The sequence below is a fragment of the Planococcus citri genome, chromosome 1 (genome assembly GCF_950023065.1).
Source record: "Planococcus citri chromosome 1, ihPlaCitr1.1, whole genome shotgun sequence".
Lineage (NCBI taxonomy): Eukaryota > Metazoa > Arthropoda > Insecta > Hemiptera > Pseudococcidae > Planococcus > Planococcus citri.
The window spans coordinates 27,894,569-27,915,431 of record NC_088677.1 but is presented as its reverse complement, the minus strand read 5'-3'; the positions used below and the strand labels follow the sequence as shown (position 1 = coordinate 27,915,431).

Sequence of the window (20,863 nt, the reverse complement as noted above, 5' to 3'; positions counted from 1 at the left end):
TTCTTAATCAACCAATCAATTGACATCATCCTTCCTAAAAAAGCAACCCTCGCACTCGGTAAAATTCGCGGATTTTTCAGTGCACAAGTGCAGGCCTACAGTGACAAATTTTTTCACCTTCGCCTCCTCTCCCCTTCGCCATACGTTTCGTGAGGTCATTGATTGAATTTAGCCTAACTATCAACCGCACAATAGGTAAATCGCGTCCAGAACCTGGACACCCGAGAAAGAAAAGAATATTCTCTTTGGAACAACCTGCACATTAAATGTTCTTATTTCAAGCACGAGACTTTTGTGATTTTGATCATTCATGAACTTGTTTCTGGTGTTTCGCACCCTCTTGCATAGATCACGAATGCCTATTGGCTGTATTTCGTCTCTGGTCTCTCCCTCCGTCCATCAACCACAGATAGCAACAGTCGTAGAACGATCTGCCGCGGTGCTCGAGTCCGAAGACCGGAGTTGGCGGAGTTAGTATAGGTTGGACAAGTAGTTCGCATCGATTCGTGATCCAGTGCGCCAGAAACGTGTTCGCGAACATGATAATTATTTTAGTGTAACTTTTAATTCGGATCGTATTTTCTTCGATAGTAATTATCGTATTTTTTGGAATTTTTCGCAATGGCCAACACAAATTTTAGTGCTTTGAACGACAAGAACTTGGAACAATGTGTGGTTACGTTTATAGAAAAAGTCGAATCTATGGAGAAGGATAAAACTCAAGTGATTAAGAAAAATCTACCTCCAGCTCAAGTTGAAATGAGAACATTGCAGCTTTGGAGATCGGTGATTTCCGAATGTTTGGCATCATTTTTATACGTTTTCATCGTTTGTGGAGCTGCTTCGACTGCAGCTCAAGCTGGATCTCTTCCTTTGACTGTGTTCATTACTGCCGCTGCTTCTGGGTTCACTGTCTGTGTGTTGACTTATTGCTTTCAGAATTTATCAGGTAATTGAGTATGCTCGTAACAATCATATTAAAACATTTTCAAACTTATCTAACAATAAGTTTTTCTTAATTTGTGAAAATTATGTCGCTTGTGTAATGAGGTGAAATAAACTAAAGTAGGTAGGTATCTTCATTCAGTAGGTATTTATAAACCTACCTATACAATATAGACCTACGCTGTAGACGTTATTTGATCGTTATAAATTCACATCTACACAATTCTACACATGAAATAGATACTAATTCGTTATATAATTTCACTCGCAGGTGCCCATATGAATCCATCTATTACTGTATCGATGATGATGAGCCAAAGGATAACTCTATTCAGAGGAATGCTGTTCATCGTAGCCCAAAGCGGAGGAGCTATCGCCGGCGCAGCTTTATTATACGGGTACGTTTAATGCAAACCTTCAAACACTTAATTACCATTTAAAAAAACTGAACTCTATCCCAACTTCTATTGCATTAATTAGAATACAACTAAGATAACGTTAGCGTACGCGCAATTTATAGTAATTTAATACGTTTGATTCTTAAATTTGCGTATTAATTTTCATCAATGATGGTACCTACAAGACGTATATCCAGCATTGAAAACTACATGTAAGATACCTATATACCTACCGGCACAGGTTGAATTTCACTTCAAGGGTGATCGTGGTAGGTTTGAAAAAAGAAAAAAACCAGCCCTCTTAGAAAACAGAACCGCGACGAGTAATAAAAAGGAACCAATTTCCAACAAAAGGGGTCCACTTACGCTTGCACAAGTTGACAGGAAGTGTTTTTTTAAAGAACGGAACTCCGATTTTAAATTTCTATTTTAAAGTGTATGCCTACGTGATCGTATATCACACTTGTGAGATGTGTTTTGATGGTGTATGAGACTAAGACCTCTTTGCTGAATTCAATTATTGGTGAGGGAATCTTTTTAGCTGGTACTCTCCGATTTGAATGAATCCAAGCTAGATCGAGAAAGCACGTTCTGAAACCCTCGTAACCTAAATTTCAGGAGCTGAAGTTAATTTGTCGATATTTTTTGGCGAATGTTTGGAAAATGTAAAAAATACAAAAAAGTAGAGTGCCAGTCCAAAAATAAATTCTTGTCCAATTTGAAAATTCCAAAAAATGTGAAAAAAACAAATTTGATTTTTTTAAGAGCCAGCAGGCAGCAGCAAGTTTCTCAATTTCTCCAGAAATTTCAGATACATTCTGAAGGGGCCAAAAATGGAAAAGACTAGTAGTGGATCTTGAGCCAGGGTGTATTCAATCTATTTTTTTTTCTCAAATCCATATTTTTTCCTTACGTCGTTGTAATAACTACCTATTCATTCGATTTATCGAAACCATCCTCTCGTCTGGCTTATGTCATTGGTATTCGATAATGGAAAAAAATCATAACTCAAACCAAGCAACAGGTTTAAAGACACTAAGCGGGTGGCTACAACTACCTCGACCCTCGTTGCGTCGGTGGACGTAGACTGGTGGAGTGTTATCCTTCGAAAATACGTACCTAGCTATAAGAAGCAGGGCTCTTAAATTAACCCAACTGTAGCTCGAATTCACCATCCGGTTTTTTGAATAGAAGAGAAGCGAGCCGGTTGTTGCAGCTGTAATGGAATGCACATCACAGCTCAGCGCGGATATCGAGAAGTAGGCAGCCTGTTGAGGGATTTTATAACAAAATGATGCTAGCAATATGGGGACATGGGACATGTGGCGGTATAAATGAAAGTGCAGTACTGTACTGGGCCAACATCATCCCCCTACAGCATTCTGATATTATTGTGGACAGGCTCGGAATGGAAAATATCAGGTGATCGTAATATGGCATTTCTATTGTATCCAGGCAGTTCGATTTATAGTATTCGACGGATTCGTTGCAGTTCCATTATCCTATGTGTTGTCGCCGCAAGGTAGCCTTTGAAGTCTCCCTCTGAAAGTCTTCGTCGACGCGACTAAAAAGATGAATTATGTAAGATTATGCGGTTTACTTGTTCGATGTTCATTCTTCGACTGGGAAATTCTTTGTGATTTTCAAATTTACGATACAGATGTGTCGCTGGGGAGGAAAAAACCGATGTCATGAGGCTATCAAAGGTCGAAGGTCACGAATATATGTGGTGCGTTTGCCACCAAGTTGAAAAAAATCACATAAAATTTTTTGGAACAGGCTTAGAAATTGTTCAAAGTATCATCAATTCAACAAAATATTGCGAGTGCAGAAAAAACACTAACCAAACCATTTGAAATTCATAGAAAACCGGAATTTCTTTGCAAAAGGAAAAAAACAACAAAATTGATAAAAAAAATTGCACAATGTTACTCTGAATCATCATAAAATTGCCTGATATTTCCAGAAAAATATAAAAATCAACATAAAGCAATTCTTGAAGACAGAAAAAAAAAATTGAAATTGCACAAAACAAAAATTACCAGAAATTGAAATAAAAATTAGTCAAAATGCTGAAAAATACCTAGTAAAAAATACCATTGAAACTCAAAATTGTGAGATAATTGAAAAAAATTACAGAAATTTTCAAAAAAATATTGACCAAACGGATAAAGTTGTTAAAAATACCGGAAAATTGTGAGGACGAAACTGAAATTTAGTCAATCAAGTCAGAATTTTGAGTAATTTTCATTTCAATTTCTGGTAATTTTTGTTTTGTGCAATTTATATTTTTTCCTGTCATTAAGAAATTGCTTTATGTTGATTTTTATATTTTTCTAGCAATCATGTAATTTTATGATGATTCAGAGTAACTTTGTGCAATTTTTTTGTTTTTTTTTCGCAAAGAAATTCCGGTTTTCTGTGAATTTCAAATGGTTTGGTTAGTGTATAAAATTTTCATTCATTCCAAAAAGAAGTAACTTTAGTAAGCAAAAAAGTGACCAAACATGGGCAAAATATTTTAAAGCAGAAAAAAATCACCCAAATAAACCAAAACTGTAATTAAAGTCTAAAAATAGTACTCGTTAGAAACATTGTACATACAATAAAGTAGGTAGCAAAAAAAAATGATGATTTTTCGTAATTTTTGCCAAAAAATTTAAAGAACCAACTTTGCAATTTTTTGATTTGAAAAAATGAGATTTTTTGGTAATTTTGGGCATAACTGGTAATACGAGTAATTTTAACAATTTCTGGCAAAAAACGAGACTTTTGAAAATTTTATCAAATGAAAGAGCTTTTTAGCAATTCTTGGCGAAAAAGCGACACATTGGAACAATTTTTTGAAAGAGTTTTTGACAGAAAAGGAGACTTTGACAATAATTTTAGCAAGAGATAGGTCTTTTCAGTAATTTTAGGCAAAAAATATGAGCTTTTGAGTATCCAATTTTTGAAAAAAAGAGAGATTTTGTGTTTAAACTTTTGGCGAAGGAAGACTTCAACTATTTTAGCAAAAAACAGGATTTTCGGCAATGAAATGATACATTTTATTTCTATTTTTGGCTACTATTTTTGAAATTTTTGGTATTTTGTTGAAAAAAATAAGACTTTTAAGGAACTTTTCGAGAGAAACCAAAATTCTAGGCATTTTGAGAACTTTGGAAAAGGCGAGATTTTGACAATTTTAGACAAAGGTAGTGCTAAAAAGGCAGTGTAGTTGGTAAGAAAAAAATTAAAAATTGTTTATTTTCAAATATTATTCTTTGTTGATATTTTCAACATATTTTTTTCTTGTTTTCTTCAAGAAGCAAGGCCGAGATTAGGAAAAATAGGATTTTCAAAAAAAATTTCAAAATGACTTTGGTAACCAAAATTTTTGAAAAAAAAACAGGGGTTACTTTTGGTAGGTATTTTTTTTAGGTAAGTACTTAAAAGTATCCGAGTACCTATGTCCTGAAAATTAGCAACATTGAAATGAAAAGAAAAACCTTGAAGATTATGGCGGAAGGAAAAACCCTGAAATATTAGAAAAATAGCAAGAAATTAGCCTTAAATTTAAAATATAGTGGGAGGGAGAGAAAAACTCCAAAATATTAAAAAAATGGTAAAAAATTGTTTTTTTCATTTTTTTTCCATTTTTAATCGAATAGAATCAAAGGAATAAAAACAAAAATTCTGAAAGAATGGTAAAATATTTTAAAATTGCCTGAAAAATTCTTCAAAAAACTTGAAAATTGAAATGAAAAATAGTAAAGGTTCATGGAAACGAAAAAATCAACATAGATATTTAAAAGTTATGGAGAATTGAGATCTCCACAGTTGCAGCATTCCAATGACTCTTCCTCCCTTCCCCACTCTTCGATCTCCTGAAGGATGATGAATCAGGAAACGACGATGCCTAAAATTTTGGAGTATAGCCTCGAGGTCCTGAATTCAACCAGACCGAGAGATTTTTCAATCGAACAAATCCAGAATAACACAACTTTGAAAAGGATCGAAAAAACCGTTGCTTTCGGACTATTTACAGCTAGACTGCGACGATGAATTGAACGCGAGATGTTTTTGTTATAGCCAAAACCGTCTGTTCGTTTTTCATTTTCTAACGATGAAATTCGATTAGAATAGGAATTCGCCATACGTATTTACTCGCGAGCAATGATGCGATGGTATTTTGTTGATTTTTACCTGGCCCATCTCAAAGAGAACTCCAATAGGTACCTACTTCGCTAATACTGTACTTATTCCAAGTCCTTAATGTGTTTTTCGAAATATTCGTTCAAGTTCTGCGAATTTTTAAGATACCTTTGTCGTTAAAAAGTTTACAAAACAATATTCTCCATTTTTTTCAATAATTTATCATCAGTCTGAGAAGGAAATCTTTTGTCATCTGCAATCCACACCAAACTAAAACTGTCAGGTACTCGTAGAAAAAAACTTATCACCAGCACTACTCACGTGCGTTGTGACGCGAGCTCATTATGCAAATATTTCGCAATATGTATTTCCTTTCTAAACAATCTCCAGGTGTGTTGTGTTTCGTGCACGTCCTAAATACTCTGACTGAGGAAACGATTAACGTGCTATATCTACCTATTGAAGAACGTGGGTGGGTGATCGGTAGGTAGGTAGGTACGACCGAAAGTAAAAGATGTACCTTATGACCTTCCAGTTCCACGCGTATGAAGCACGATGATGATGAATATTGCACGTACCTAGAGGTTTTTAAAAAAATCTGTTCGTACAGTCAGTAGACAGACGAACAAACGAAAACGTTGAAGATGTAAAATCTCATTCAATTTAAGGTTAATTTTTGTAGCACGTGTTAGCGATGCAGTGGCAAAGCTTCTCCAGCAGATGTTCCAGGCAACCCAGGCTTTGTTACCTTATCGCATTCTTTAAGGTACCTATATAAGGATAAATAGAAGAATATTTCTCGGTCTTCTGTTATGTTCATCGCTTCGTTATAATAAATATAATATCGTGCTTCCTATTTCAGGGCTCACGACGATCCGATCCGATCTTCGTGTATAAGTATGGAGTATAGGTAGGTACTCTATGCTATAGGCCAAGGCACCGGTTTCGAAACATCTGCTGTATTTTAGGGTGGCACTGGCACGTCTCGTCCACAGCTGTTTAATATACCTTGTGTATACATGGGCATTTCGTTTTGGATTTTTTTCTCCGTCTTCAGACAGACCAAAATTTAATTACAGTCGAGTATTTAGATGGTAGTTTTTTTTCGGTATGTTTCAGCGGTGGTTTTCAAATACTTACAGAGAGTTTTCATCATTTAAATGCATTTAAATTACACGTTCGTCCGCCAGTTACCCAGAAAGGGAGGTTTTTTTTTCTTGTCGTAAACCTGTTCGAAGCGGTTAATTAGCATTTTTAGGCGCCTGAACTAGAAATGGTTGGAATGTGTCGTTAACTTTAGAATAGAGGTGTTTGCACTATGCATGGATATGGCAATGGGTCAGATTAATGAGCATTCCTGGTGCGATTTCCATTTGATTAATTTTTTTGGTGTCTTTTATACTCGTAGGTACTTTGTAGGCAGGCGAAATGCCATCGCGTGCGAGTAGTTGTCGAATAAGAAGATAGGAGGATTTCGGTGTTTGCAGGAATGCGATTTATTCATTTTTAAATGAATAGGTTTGCTGTTTGTTGTATAAAAAAAGTGGACCTAGTTGTGTTCAAGTCACATATTTTATTCTTAATGAGAGAACTATTTGATTTTCTGGGAGCTAGTTCAACGAAAATTTGAGATTTGGGAAACGATGTGTACAGAGGTTTTCTTCTTAGACTTCAAATTTTCAATTGCTGTTCTGATTTTTGGATTTTAAGAGAAGATATTTACAACAGCAGAGTTGAGCAAACCCTTCTCAAACATGAATTAATTCTTCAGTCGATTCAAGTCATCTTGAAGAGAGTTGAAATAGGCCACTCAACTCTTTGAATTCCAAACTTTGAATCATTGTCACTTTTTAGGAAGTTTCGATATTTTTCAACCCTGTTTGAACTCTTATTTGATTTTGGAAATATGGGAATTCCAATTTTAACGAAGAAATGAGGTATTTTATCGCAATGTGAACATTTTTTTGTAAACTATCAAAATTATCAAAAAAAAGTAATGGAATGCTGAATTAAAATTTCTCCTTGACGGTCCTTGAAAAAATTGAAAAGAGAATTGGAAAAATTATCTATTCTAATTTGACTTCGAAAAACAATCATGAAACGGTTTCGAGGAAATTGAGAGGGAATCCTCAATTTTTAAAGTTGGGGATGACTTGACTTCCATTTTTAAAAAAATACCTAAGTATCACATGCTAAATAATTTTTTGTTCAACTTTTTAAAAAAAATTTGAAATCTAAGTATAAGATAAGTAGGTATGGAAGAAGAGTAAGTTGAAAGCAGTTAAAGGGAGCTTGATCAAACTTCTTGAAAAAAGACCAGATTCATTATGGTGTTTTCCACCCATTTTCGAAAGGAATGAAACAAAAAAATATCTATTGACATAGGAGTATGTCTTGGAAAAGTAGAAAAATTCAAACAATTGCTCGAACATATTTACGATACACAAGCTTGAAAAAATCTGTAATTTTTTGCATTCGTATTGCACCCTAATCTGATAAAACCGTAGATAGGCAAATATTGAACATTGTACTCGTATGTATGTAGTTATAAGTGGATTGATCTGGCTTATGCATAATACGCTGAAAATTACCCTTATTCATATGACGATGAGCCAAAAAAACAGGGGGAAGTTTAGATAGGTACAGTAAATATTGCGTGAAAATAAGTGATTCAACACAAAACTATGTCATCCAACTTGTTAGAACCTATAGGAGAAAGAATCTCTTTGTAGATGAAGTACCTACGAGTATACTCCTCGAGGATGGACCCATGGTTTACCAAGACAATAAAAACGAAATCGTAACCTAAAGAAAAAGGTGTCCAGACGAACAATTACGAAGCGGTGGTTGGCGCCATAAATTGGCCGAATAATTTACCTACCTCTTCGTAGCATTATAGCAATGTTACATCTTACATCGTTCCAGTACCTATGGAGGCTTTGTTCAAATCAAAGCAACCTTGGCCATGTTACATCCAATCCACAATGCGCTCAATTCAATCGCAGCAACAGAAACATTTATAACGACCGCAAACACACTCGCAAGTTGCAAGTGAACTAAGACAGGTGTTTGAAACTGCATAAAAGTTGGAAGTTAATGACTGGCTGATTTTGGCGAAGGGCGCGTGCATCAAGTACACGATGATACTACGAGTACAGTACAACTACATACAACTGCAACTTGGCGAAAAAAAGACCAACGTTGTATAACAAGTGCGTCAGTTGTTGCTGCATGTACAACAAAAGGTTAAAAAGGGGCGACCTTTACCGCGACAGTGTGCGGAACAATGAACGAGTACATTAAAAAAGACTACAGCCTACAGCCGAGTTGATAAATGTATCATGGGTATCTTCAAGTACTTCCCCTCTCGCTGATAGCGAAAGAATATGAAGCGTGGAAATGTATCATTGTTAACTCGTTAGTTGTTTTTCATACTTGGTGATAAAGCGGAACCCTTTAATTGAAGATGCAAGGAGGTGGTAAAATTTTTCGAATTATGTACTATATTGCAAATATAATTTGAAAAGTAGTTAGAGCGAATTAGAAAATGTCATCAAAGATTATCGCCTTTCCAAAAAAATAAAACTCATTTTGTCTTCAATTTTTGAAATATTGATGAAACGATTTGAACGTTCACAAAATGTTCACTCAGTCCGATCAAATCGTTCACGAACGATAAATTCATCTTTGAATACAGAAATTAAATTATTCTCTTCTTTGGATGAAATGGCTCAAAAGTTCGCAGAAGTGACGGAAGATTCACTTGAATCAATCAAGTCGTTCAATTCAGTCTGATCAAATCATTCACGAACGATGAATTAATCTTCGTCTTCGAAAACAGAATATTTTCATTTTTTGATGAAACGACTGAAAAGTTCGCGAACGATTCACTCAAAATCGATCAAATCGTTCACGAACGATGATTCACTCAGCCTAGTCAAAGTTAAATCATTCGCCAAGTATAAATTCTCATCATTGAAAACAGAGAATATTCTCATTTTTAGGTGAAACGACTCGAAAGTTCGAGGAAGATTCACTCAGTTTGATCAAATCGTTCACGAACGATAATTCACTCAGTCAGTCTAGTCAAATAATTCGCCACGCCAAAGATAAATTCATCATTGAAAATTGAGAATATTTTCATTTTTAGATAAAACGACTCAAAAGTTCGCGAAAGATTCATTCAGTTTGATCAAATCGTTCACGAACGATGATTCACTCAGTCTAGTCAAATCATTCGCCAAAGATGAATTCATCATTGAAAACAGAGATGAGAGAATATTTTCATTTTTAGGTGAAACGATTCAAAAGTTCACGAAAGATTCACTCAGTTTGATCGAATCGTTCACGAACGCCGAACGATGATTCACTCAAACTAGTCAAATCATTCACGAATCAGAGAATATTTTAATTTTTCAGTGAAACAACTTGGAGTTGAAAGTTTGCAAAGATTCACTTGGTTCGATCAAATCGTTCACGAACGAATGAACGATGATTCGCTCAATTTGATTTGATAAAAGATTTTGTCTACAAAAACAGGGAACATTTTTAATTTTTTGGTGAAATGAAATGACTAAGAAGTTCGCGAACGATTTACACTGTTCAATCAAATTATCCGCGAACGATCCACTCAGTCTGATCAAATCGTTCAAGAACGATTAATCCACTCCACTTTGATGAAAGAACTGATCAATCTTTGTTGGTGAAATGTGTTGGACTTTTGCGAAGGATTCACTTCGTCTCTTCGGAAAAATTGTTCATTGAATTGCGAATCTTTCACAAACGATCAGTGTTTAATATCTAATATCTTACCAATGCGTGCGAAAGATTCAGTAATTTTGTATCTTCAATTCAAAAGATTCCAACGGAATGATTCATGTGAATGAGCAATATGAATCATTGATTTTCAACAGAGAGATTCACTCATATCTGACCAGTCATTCACGAACGAATTTCCCATTTTCAATAAAAGCAGTTCGCGAACGATTCATATTGACTTCAAAATCGTTCACGAATGATAACCGAATCATTCGCAAACGACTTCTTCGTGATTCGTGATCGAATCATTCACAAAGGATCAATTTCCACTGTCATTTGAATCGATCGATTTTTTTCTCAAGAATGAACAGTTGAGTTGGTCTTTGGTCGTGAATGATTCGTTCAATTTGAATCCGGAATCATATTCTTCAATGAAATATTTTTCACAAACAACAGAAATCAAAAAGAATTTCAATGAGAGAATTATATCCAGAAACGAAAGATCGTAATTTTGATATGTTTCAGCTCAAATAATTTTCTGGCTCAAATTTAGATTATTTCGAATCCAATTGCGAATCTTACCTATCTATGTACTTGTTCATCTCTCTAATATGTAAATCATCATTCTATTATTTGACTAAACGAAACGCACTTTACGAACCCTTTGAACATTTGCGGTTGTACGGAGCATCGAATTAACGATATTATTTCAATAGAAAATAAAGAGTTAAATACTTATTCGGATAGCTCACTACGAAGAGGAGGAACATAATTCTTTTGTAATTGACCTGCACGTAAAAATACTTGTAACTAGTAGGTTAAAACTGAACCCGAATCTTGGGTCGTTTCGATGAAATTATTAAAACGTCTTTTCAATTATAGTGTTTACGTTGAAATATGGAAGAATTGGTAATTGGTGCAACAAGAAATGAAATTTATATTAGTACGATCTCATTATTAAAAAAAAAATTGTCGAGATGAAACGATGTACCGTGAAATTGCCTTATAGAAATTGTGTACCATACCTAGCAAATCGAATTACCTATTATATGAAGTACGTTTACGATTTGGAATCCGACTACAGTAAAGATAGGTACCTAGTTTTGTTGACGGTGTTTACGAAAAAAAAAAAGATGTTTCCGATCATTCTCATCATTTTTTATTGCTACGAAAGCTAAATAGATCATTACACCATCGTTAAATTGATACTTCATTCTAAAATTTCGATCGCAAAATCGCATCTTGGGATTAAACTCCGACCACTGCAACAACGTGAGAAAGCACGATGTTTTTGCACCACTTTTTATATAGCACCAATCGTACAATACATAAAACACATTGATACATAAGGCCAATGTCTGCTCAGTGAACCGTAACCATTCGCGGTGCAGCCAATATGATCGCATTTAACGTGCCTTTTCATCCCTCCCTAGGGGATGTTTTTAACAACATGACGCGTTGGTGGTCAAATTTGATTGATAAAAAATAAAAGAATTGAACGTTCGTATACGCGATTCCCGAATGAGATTACGAAAATCTCCTCTCCCTAGAGATTGCGATCAAAAAATGAGGGCTTTTTATTAGCCTTTTCAATTTACATTAACCTCATCATGTCGTATATTCTTCCCACGGATACAAGTGCATGTGATTTTTTAAAGCTCCTTCGTCGTGAGAATGTGAGAGCTTTTTTTCTTCTTCTTCAACTCATCGTCCTACCGTGATGTTGACGATTAGTAGATGTCGAAGTTTCGCTAATTTGTGTCACCGGATGCTGGGAATGGGATCATGATGTATGGAACATGTACTTATAGATAATCCGGTTGCACGTATATATGTTCCAAGTTGAAAAATTATGTCTGAAACGTGTACTACTACGATGGTTCATAGTTGAGCTTGAGAATGAGATGATCCTGTATACTCATCGTACGTATCGTCTTTGCGAAATAATAGTGCTGGTTCCTGTGCTGGTAAAAAAGTAGAATGTTTTACATGTGTTTTCTCGTATATGCATACCACAGCAAGCATGTGTCCTGTCAGTCTCTCTGTACACTGAGAAATACTAAATTTAAATGCTAGAAAGGGTAGCGTAGGTACTTGAATAATTTAGGGTACTCGACATATGCGGCTGTGTATTGAAAGATGAAAGAATATATTCGTATAGTTTGAGAATGTGTCGAGGAAATGAAATTTAATTCGATGCGAATTATTATCTTATCGTTGCGACGATTTGTAAAAATAATGGAGATGTTGACAGTATATAGGCGCAGATGTGATAAATTAACGAGTAGATTTGCCAAATTGAGGCAATGTGTTTTGCAGTGAGCTGATATTTTTTGTTGAATTGATAATTGCGATTTTCATCGAGCTATGTGAATGGGTACGTCTGTAAATATGTAGTTGAATTTGAATTTATGAGTAAAATGGTGGGAAGTGTGGGAAATTTAATTTCAAAATGCTGGAAAAAAGAAAAGTTTTCACCAGGGCTTTATTTAGTCACTTTTTTCCAAAAAAAAAAAAAAAAATTGGAAGACTAAAAAAGTGACAAAACATGGATAAAAATATTTTAATGTAGAAAAAAATCACCGAAAAAATCAGAACTTTCACCTGAAGATGGATATCTTAAGTATAAATGGAAATTTGTACAATTTTACCAAAAAAAAAAGTGCCAAACAGGTGATCCTTCATTGTATTTTTTGCCAAAAAAACCCTAATTTTTTGCCAAAAAAACCTGATTTTTTTGCAACATTTTGATACAAAAAAAAGCGAGATTTTTTTGGTAATTTTGAGCAACAAAGTGAGAATTTTGCAATTTCTGAAAAAAACGACACATTAGAACAACTTTTGAAAATTTTAGAATTTTTGGCTGAAAAAAAAACTTTAAGCAGAAAACGAGACTTCCACAATAGTTTTAGCAAAAATTGAAGCTTTTCAGCAATTTTTGGCAAAAAAAGCGAAACTTTTTAATGATTTTCGGCTGAAAAGCAAGACTTCTAACTTCTTTATTTTTGGAGGGAAAATTAGATTTTTTTAGCAATTTTGCTGAAAAGCAAGATCTTTTGTATGTAAAATTGGGCAATTATTGGCGAATTTTGAAATTTTTGTTTTAAAAAATGAAAGGTACTTAGATACTTTTGAAGAAGGGTGGGTGAGGGAGAGAATTTCGACAAAGGCCAAAAAAAGAATACCACGTGGGATACCAAGCCTGACTTTCAACCTTTTTTTTCAATTTTTTTTTTTATTTGAACCTAGCTACAGGTACATTAATTCCTTTTCAAGATTTAAAAAAAGATAATTTCGTGTGCAATAATTGTTTGTGAGGTTTTTGGAAGCACTGAGTCTAAGTATGTATCACTTGGATTTTTTGATCTGGCTCTCCCAACTTCTTCCAAAGGCACTCTAATGTGATCTAAAAGTAAAAAAATGATGAGTATGTGCATTTAAAATTATGCAATAGTCTTTTCAGGAGATCAAAAGTGTGTTAAAAAATGAAAATGTGATCTGTCACGAGAAAACCAGGTTAGTGTCCAAAAAATCGATTTGGTTTTTTTTATGGATATTGGTAGTACTCAGTGTGCAGAATCCGCCTGTGGTGGTTAAAACGTTCGCGAACGATTCTTTTGACCCTAAATTCAAGGTTAAAAAAATAGAGCAACTACAAAAAAAGTTTGAAAATTTTTTTTTTTGAGATTTTCTTGAAAAGTATGTTTTGGGGAGTCAACATACAAATTTTTGGGGCAATCGACCCACATTTGGTGGATTAGTGTCATTTTATTGGAATGAGGCTTAAGCTGGAAAAATCAACTCTTTTCACTTTGAACAAAATTTTTGAAAAAATTGAAAAACTCAATAAATAACTTTATTTTATATTAATTATTCATTCTTAGTAGTTTTCGCAAAATTTTTGGTGCAAAATTGAAAAAAAACGAAAAAATCGATTTGGGGAAATTTCGATTATCGGCCTTTGGCAACCCTGATTTTGAAAAAAAAATGTCAGGTTATGTTGGCACCCCTTGTGGTCAAAAGTGGTCCAAGTTTCTTGGACCTACGAATCATAGATTTCCGAACACATAGATTCAAAACTTCAAATGTCCGTCCTGTAAAATTTACGTTTTGGACACTAACCTGGTTTTCTCGTGACAGATCACAAATGTCATCATTTTGGGCAGGGCTTTCCAAAAAAAAAAAAAAAAAAAAAAAACGTTATACTAAAAGTAACTTTTTAAAATGTTTTTTCAAACATCCAAATTTTCCAAATTTTGGCCCTACTTTGTAAAGAAAACCAAAAAAAAAGTTTAAAATATCAGGGTTGCCAAAAAACTTTGTTTACTGCTAAAAATTGCTCAAAATTGCGATTTCTCGTCAAAAATGTCAGTACCTAAGTCTCATTTCTTTTTCCAAAAAAATACTCAGAAATCTCACTTTTTTAGCAGCATTGTCAAAAATTTCCAAATAAGGGGTGGATTTTTTCATTCTTTTCAAAAAGTTTAGTCTGAAAAAATCTAGAATGGAGGAAATCATTCTTTCAAATGTACCTACTTATAATAATTATAATAACTGAGGCGAAAACGATTACATCTGATCAGATCAGAACAGATCTAATCCGATCAATGCTCTGATCTGATTTGATGGGATCTGGTCAGAACTCCGGATTTAATCATTTTCTTCTGGTGATATTGAAATGAAATGTCGAGAAACTTTATTTTCAAATATCATCAAGTATTAGACTAACTATGCAAGAGAATTACTTGACATTTCAACTTGATAAAATTGATAATTCATCGTCCAAGTCGAGAGGTTACGTAGCTGATAGCTATACCTACCTCTACCTGCTTTATTGAGGAAATATTTGGTGTTTCAAAGTTCATCTTATGCAAAGATGTGATAATTAAATGTCAGGAAATCGAATGTTTACTTTCCCTATCTTAATCTATTCTAAACAACAAACAAAAGCTCATTTTCAAATAAATTGAGAGAATGGAAAACTCGTTACAAAATGATATTCACCACCTCACGACCGTTTTTGGAAACATGAGAAACAATCAAAATGAGAAGTAAATAATCGAATTTTTGAATAGGTAATTTTAATGTGATCATATTGATCAACATTTTCATACAGTCGATCATTTTTGACATTTATTTTGTAGGTACCTATTTTTTTTCAATGAATCTAATAATTTTCTCAAGTCAAAAATAATGGTTACAATAATACCTTCACCAACAACCGGAAACGTTGGTGAAGAAGTTGTACAGAGTATTTTGGGTAAAGCCCCACTCCCCCTACCTGTCAATCTAGACAGCTCCGGAGAAACTTCATTTATCTATGATTGATTGCAAAACTCATTACGTTAACTATAATTAAACATATCATTACTTCGTATAGTTTTAGAAACTATCTTATCGACATTCTGCTAACGATAAATTTCATTCACAGGGTTTCTGTTACACCTCATGTTGGAGATTATAACGCTGCTGTGCCATCTTTAGCCAGTCATATGTCTGTATGGAAGAGATTAGGCATAGAATTCGTGCTCTCATTTCTGATTGTGTTCACTTATCGCATAACTGTAGATGATCATCGTAAATGGTTCGGAAATTCGGCAACCTGCATGGGCTTGGCATATTTAGCTACTGGATTGGTTTCAGTAAGTTCTACTATAACACACTCTGAACACATAAAATCATCGTCACAATCTCCAAGTACTTTGTTCTAATCTTTATTTTATTTTTTTCAGCAACCAACACAAAACCCTATACGTGCTTTTGGACCAGCTTTTGTAACAAACAGATGGGATAATCAATGGGTTCGTATGCATTTTTTTTCTCTTGGAAAAAATTCTGTTTAAAAAAAAAGCCAAACCAGATGTTTCTTAATTGAAGTATTTATCTATAGGTATTTTGGGGCGGACCGTGTCTTGGTGGTGTAGCAGCTGATTTAGTATTCAGAGTCATATTCATTACAAACCGGCGTAAAAGTAGATCAGAAATGTCTGTTGATGGTGGTAAGTACTCTTCCCCTGCCTTCCATTCTCTTAAAAAGGTGTTAAATGTTGGAAAACAGTAACTAATGTAACATTTTGTTCATATAGATTCGGCGAGTATTCATTCGGAAGCTGATACGTACGATGATTTGGGTAAAGGTCGAGGAACTGCTATGAAAATCATGAATCCAAATCCATATACTAGACAGTTACCAACCAATTCAGGTATTTAATCATTTATTGCCTCACTGAAATAGGTACCTTATTAATTAATATGTTCCGAATATTCTAATCTAAACACTATATTCACAGGCAATGGTCATCCATACAATACAGGCTTCTACCCTATGTCAGTTTGTAAACCACAAGATCGATCTGAATCGATATACGAAGGAAGTCGTTCCCTATACACCAGATCACCTCCACTAACTAGAGCTAATCTAAGCAGATCTCAATCAGTTTACACAAAAACACCTCCTGCTCATAATTATCAACGCGAACAACCTCGTCCGGGTCCTTTATACCCGGCTCAATCAATGTACCCTATGCCGTCCAGTAATGCTAACCCTATCAGTCAAAATCATCAAAACCAGCAACGTCAAGGAACTGAGAATATCTACGGTACTAAAACCAGCAGTAGGGATATTTATGGAAAAATACCCGGAAGAAATGAGTCCATATACGGTGGTGTTGTTAAGAAACACCACGATTCTAATGATAATTCGTATAATTCCTATATTAGTAATAATACAAGCGGTTCTAAGATAACTCCGACTCATATGGGTGGTAGAAAAGAATCGTATCCAAGTTCGGCTATTCCACCTCCACCGAATGGTCATAGTTCTTATTACCACCATAGTCAGCCTTCTCCTAATTCGCAGCTGAGCTCGCAGTATTGAAAGATTTCAATACAAGATCTAGTCTTCCATTACTGTTAATTTATTGTTTATTTTTAAGTATTCGCTTGAAATTTTCGAATAATGTTTCCTTTTTTTAAATTTTTTAATTTTTATTACGAAACTGAGGTGGAAAACGGAGAAAAAAATACTCCGAAAAAATTGATGTAAAACTACTCAAAAAAAAATCAAAATACAAATCAACCGGTTTTTCCATCTCTATTACGAAGGATTGTTTTTGTTAATGTTTTTATTTCGTTTGTTGTAAATACAATTGAATCTATTATCATACCTTAGGTTATATGATTTTCCTTTGCATTTATTTTTCATCTTAATTATTTTTGCGTGTTACCTTTTGTATGTAGATTAAAATGTAGATAAAATAATTCGTTTTTATAAAGTTTTGTACCTATGTTAAGAAGTTCAAAATTTATAACAGTAATCACGTTGTAAATATTTGAAACTATTCAGTTCTTTATTTTCAATTTTGAAGAAAAAAAATAAAAATGTGATAATGATTTTCTCCTTCTCTTTTAATTTTGCACTCTACAGAAAAAAAATCAATTTTTAAGGGCAGAAAAAAATCGCCAGAAAATGAGTTATTAAACGAGTAGAACGAAAATTCATTCTGAATAATAATCAAGTCGAAATTGATCTCGTCATTGATAAGAAAATTACCATCGTTCGCGATATAGCTGTTCAAAAATCACTCGGTCAGCCGATTGCCAACGATTGAAGCTTGAACCGATCATTGATGGAATACCTATTTCAAGAATTGTGATGTCTTTAAAATTGGCGTCAAATCGTCCAAAAAACATAAATAAATAACGACTTACCGATTCTGACATACGAGTATGGTTAGCCTAGGTAGGTACTGTATTTTACCATTCTGATTCCTAAAACGCGTACTCACCTGAAACAAAAAATAGATAAAATGAATTGATTAGTATAAAAATACTGCATCATTCGAGTAATAATCACTACGAATCAACGTATTATAGTTCAGGGCTGGAAAATCAATAACATGGGATGTTCTCTGTTTTTCAAAGAATAAGGTTTTAAACAATGCATTAGTAGGTGTGATAATAGTCACCTCAATGATGGAACTCCAGTCTCCAAATTGAAAAAGAAGTTCATTATTCACGACTCTTGAGATAACAAATCACAGTGATTATGATTCAATGAGTAGGGCTGGCTGGCATTGCTTGAGATACCGAGAGAGGTTTTCTCATTAAGGCGGGAGGGGAGTAGGGAGTAGTCTCCTGGAAGGGTTCAAATTGAAAAAAAAAATACAAATTCCATTTACGAGTAACTTGTTTTTGATTTTGGAGTCTCTGGGCAGAGGTGGTTTTTTTTTTTTTTTAAAAATTGAGAATATTTAGAAAGGGTTTAGACCAGAAGTGAAAATTAAAAAAAAAAAAACTACAGGCTTTGAGTAATCTTTTTAAGGTTTTTTCAACTGTGAGAGCACACGGGAGTCAACACGTTTTTTTTGGAATGAAGGTTATTCAGAAGAATTTCACTCTGAAATGAAAAATTTTCAAGAAATTTGTACAGACATCAATTTTAGATTTTTTTGTTTAGTTTTTTCAACTTTTAAAGGTCGAATACAATGAGACCAAAATGAATCGGAGTGGAAATCTGCGTACTATGTGGAATAATTCGGACGAAAAAACTAAAATTTTCAAAAATTGTTCAGTGTTTATCGACTTTAATTTCACACACACACACACACACACAAAATACTGCCAAAACCAATACAAAGAGACCCGTTACTCCTGGTGGAGGGGAGGGGGAAGTACATCAAGTAATCATTTTGGTCGAAAAAATAAAAACAAAAAACTAAGCATACCCCCCAAGTAGATCACAAAATTACACAAAAAATAACCTATACCTAAATGACCAAAAAAAAAAATCCCAACACAAAAAGGATGAGGAAGATCACGTACATCAGCAAAGTTGAAAACTGAACTTTCATGATGCGAACATAAATCGGCTCCTTCAAATCTCTGGTTAGGCAAACACACATAATGGTACTCAGGAAAAGTTGCCTATGAAGCTTCCTTTATAGTGGCCATGGAATTTTTCTACAGAAAAGTCAAATGTGTAGATTCAAATGGAAGCATTTATACTGGCTGTGGAATTTTATCAATTTTCTATGGAAAAGTCAAAAATTTTCAACTTTTCCATAGAAAAGTGATGAATGAGATGAAGATTGAAAAGTTTTTATCAAAGTGAATAATCATCAGAATTTATATTAAGAAATGTTATTATTTTACAAGTTTAGAGGTTCAAAAGTGCATAAAATTGAGTTTGAAAAAACTCCACAATTTTCTGTAGAAATTTTCTATTACCAGCTTATTGCCACTATAAAGGAAGCTTTAAAGAGCGTTTGAAAACATTTGAATTTGAAACGAGATGTATGTAGATTCGGTATACCCAAATTCCTCTTGAATTAAGTCGCTTTCAAAAATTTTTGAATCTCGAGTCTAATAAAATTTCAAAATGAAAAAGCAAGACTCGCACTTTTAGTAGGAAATTTTTTAAACACTTGAGTTTTCTTAAGAGGAAGGGGGTAGATGAGGTAAGATTTTATATTCAAATTTTTCGCGTTTCCAACATCTTCAACCATCTCAAGCTTTTTTTCTAGCAAACGGACGTCAAACATGTAATTTTATCATTTCAATTTTTGATTATATTTTGACCTTTACGATTTTTGCTAATGTAATGAAACTGGGCGAATAAAAAACTTTTTTCAACTTGGCAAATTTTTTAAAAATGTAATAAAACTTGAAGGAAAATTTGAACATTTGAAAAAAAAATATCAATCTTTCGAAATAAAACGGCAGTTTTAAAGTAAAATAATTAAGAGATAAAACAACAATTTTGTCATTTGATAGGTACATATAATTTTGCATAATATTCATTTAGAATTCGAATGATGATTTTTTTTTTGAAAAATTCAAAATGGAAAACAACAAAACCCTCGAAAATTAGTATTTTGAGAGGTGAAAACTACGTTTCCTCGAGTAATTATTTTTGCTTCAAAATTCTGAAATTTGAATGATGATTTTAAAAAAAAAAAATCAAACTTGAAAAAATAAACCAATAAAGCAAAAACGAGGCAGAATGAAAAGAGGCCAAAAGTTTTCAAAAATTCATGTTTTGAAAAGTAAAAAAAAAAGTTCCTGATTCAAACTTTGAACATTTTTGGAAAATGAAATTTGCACAATAAGTTTTCTATGTATTTGGAAAAGGAAAAGAGCAAATAGTCCGAGCGAAGCGAAGGCAAAAGCTCCCAAAAATGCGTAATTCCAATTCTAAAAAAGTCGACAAATGAGCCCTTTTCCACGACATTTTTTCAAAATTCCAGAAAAAGCAAAAATGAATTTGATAATTTGAAGTTTTAATGAGAAAAGGCAGGACTTTTTGATGAAAAGTGAAAAAGTCAGGACTCTTGCAGGACCGTTAGACACGACCTTGTTATACCTTATTTTTAACGTGCCCGAGTCATTGCAGGTGGTTTCAAGCCGTTTTGGAGGCTTCATCAGCGACTTCTTGGAAATTCCAGTTTTCCAAAAAAAAAAACCTATAGTCGGTGCAAATTAACTTCAGCAAGTATGCTCGAATTGCTCCCGGTGGGTGCTTGGAATAATGACCCATTTGATCGATTACAAATCATTTTTCCAAAATCGGCGACTAATTCGAAACCACATTTTTGTTCAGCAATTTTATGATCAACTCTGGAATTTCC

The 20,863-nt window shown here is 33.8% G+C and overlaps 2 protein-coding genes across 4 annotated transcripts in view; one reads left to right on the top strand and one right to left on the bottom strand.

The window, feature by feature from the left end:
• LOC135831202 (uncharacterized) overlaps nucleotides 1–20,863 on the bottom strand; it is a 572,431-nt gene that overhangs the window by 466,729 nt on the left and 84,839 nt on the right. Inside the window, exon 1 of one of the 3 annotated variants that reach the window (XM_065343511.1) lies at nucleotides 17,946–18,016. The exons of the other annotated variants lie outside the window; for them this stretch is intronic. The gene's annotated coding sequence lies outside the window, so the exon portion shown is untranslated. Of the gene's footprint in view, nucleotides 1–17,945; nucleotides 18,017–20,863 lie in introns of those variants that run through there. 3 annotated transcript variants of the gene reach the window in all.
• On the top strand, nucleotides 445–17,627 carry LOC135831174 (neurogenic protein big brain-like). The gene is made up of 7 exons (XM_065343472.1): nucleotides 445–949; nucleotides 1,217–1,343; nucleotides 15,667–15,877; nucleotides 15,968–16,036; nucleotides 16,126–16,234; nucleotides 16,322–16,438; nucleotides 16,526–17,627. Exons 1-7 carry the CDS (start codon nucleotides 622–624, stop codon nucleotides 17,110–17,112), a joined length of 1,548 nt encoding a protein of 515 aa, XP_065199544.1. The 5' UTR covers nucleotides 445–621; the 3' UTR covers nucleotides 17,113–17,627.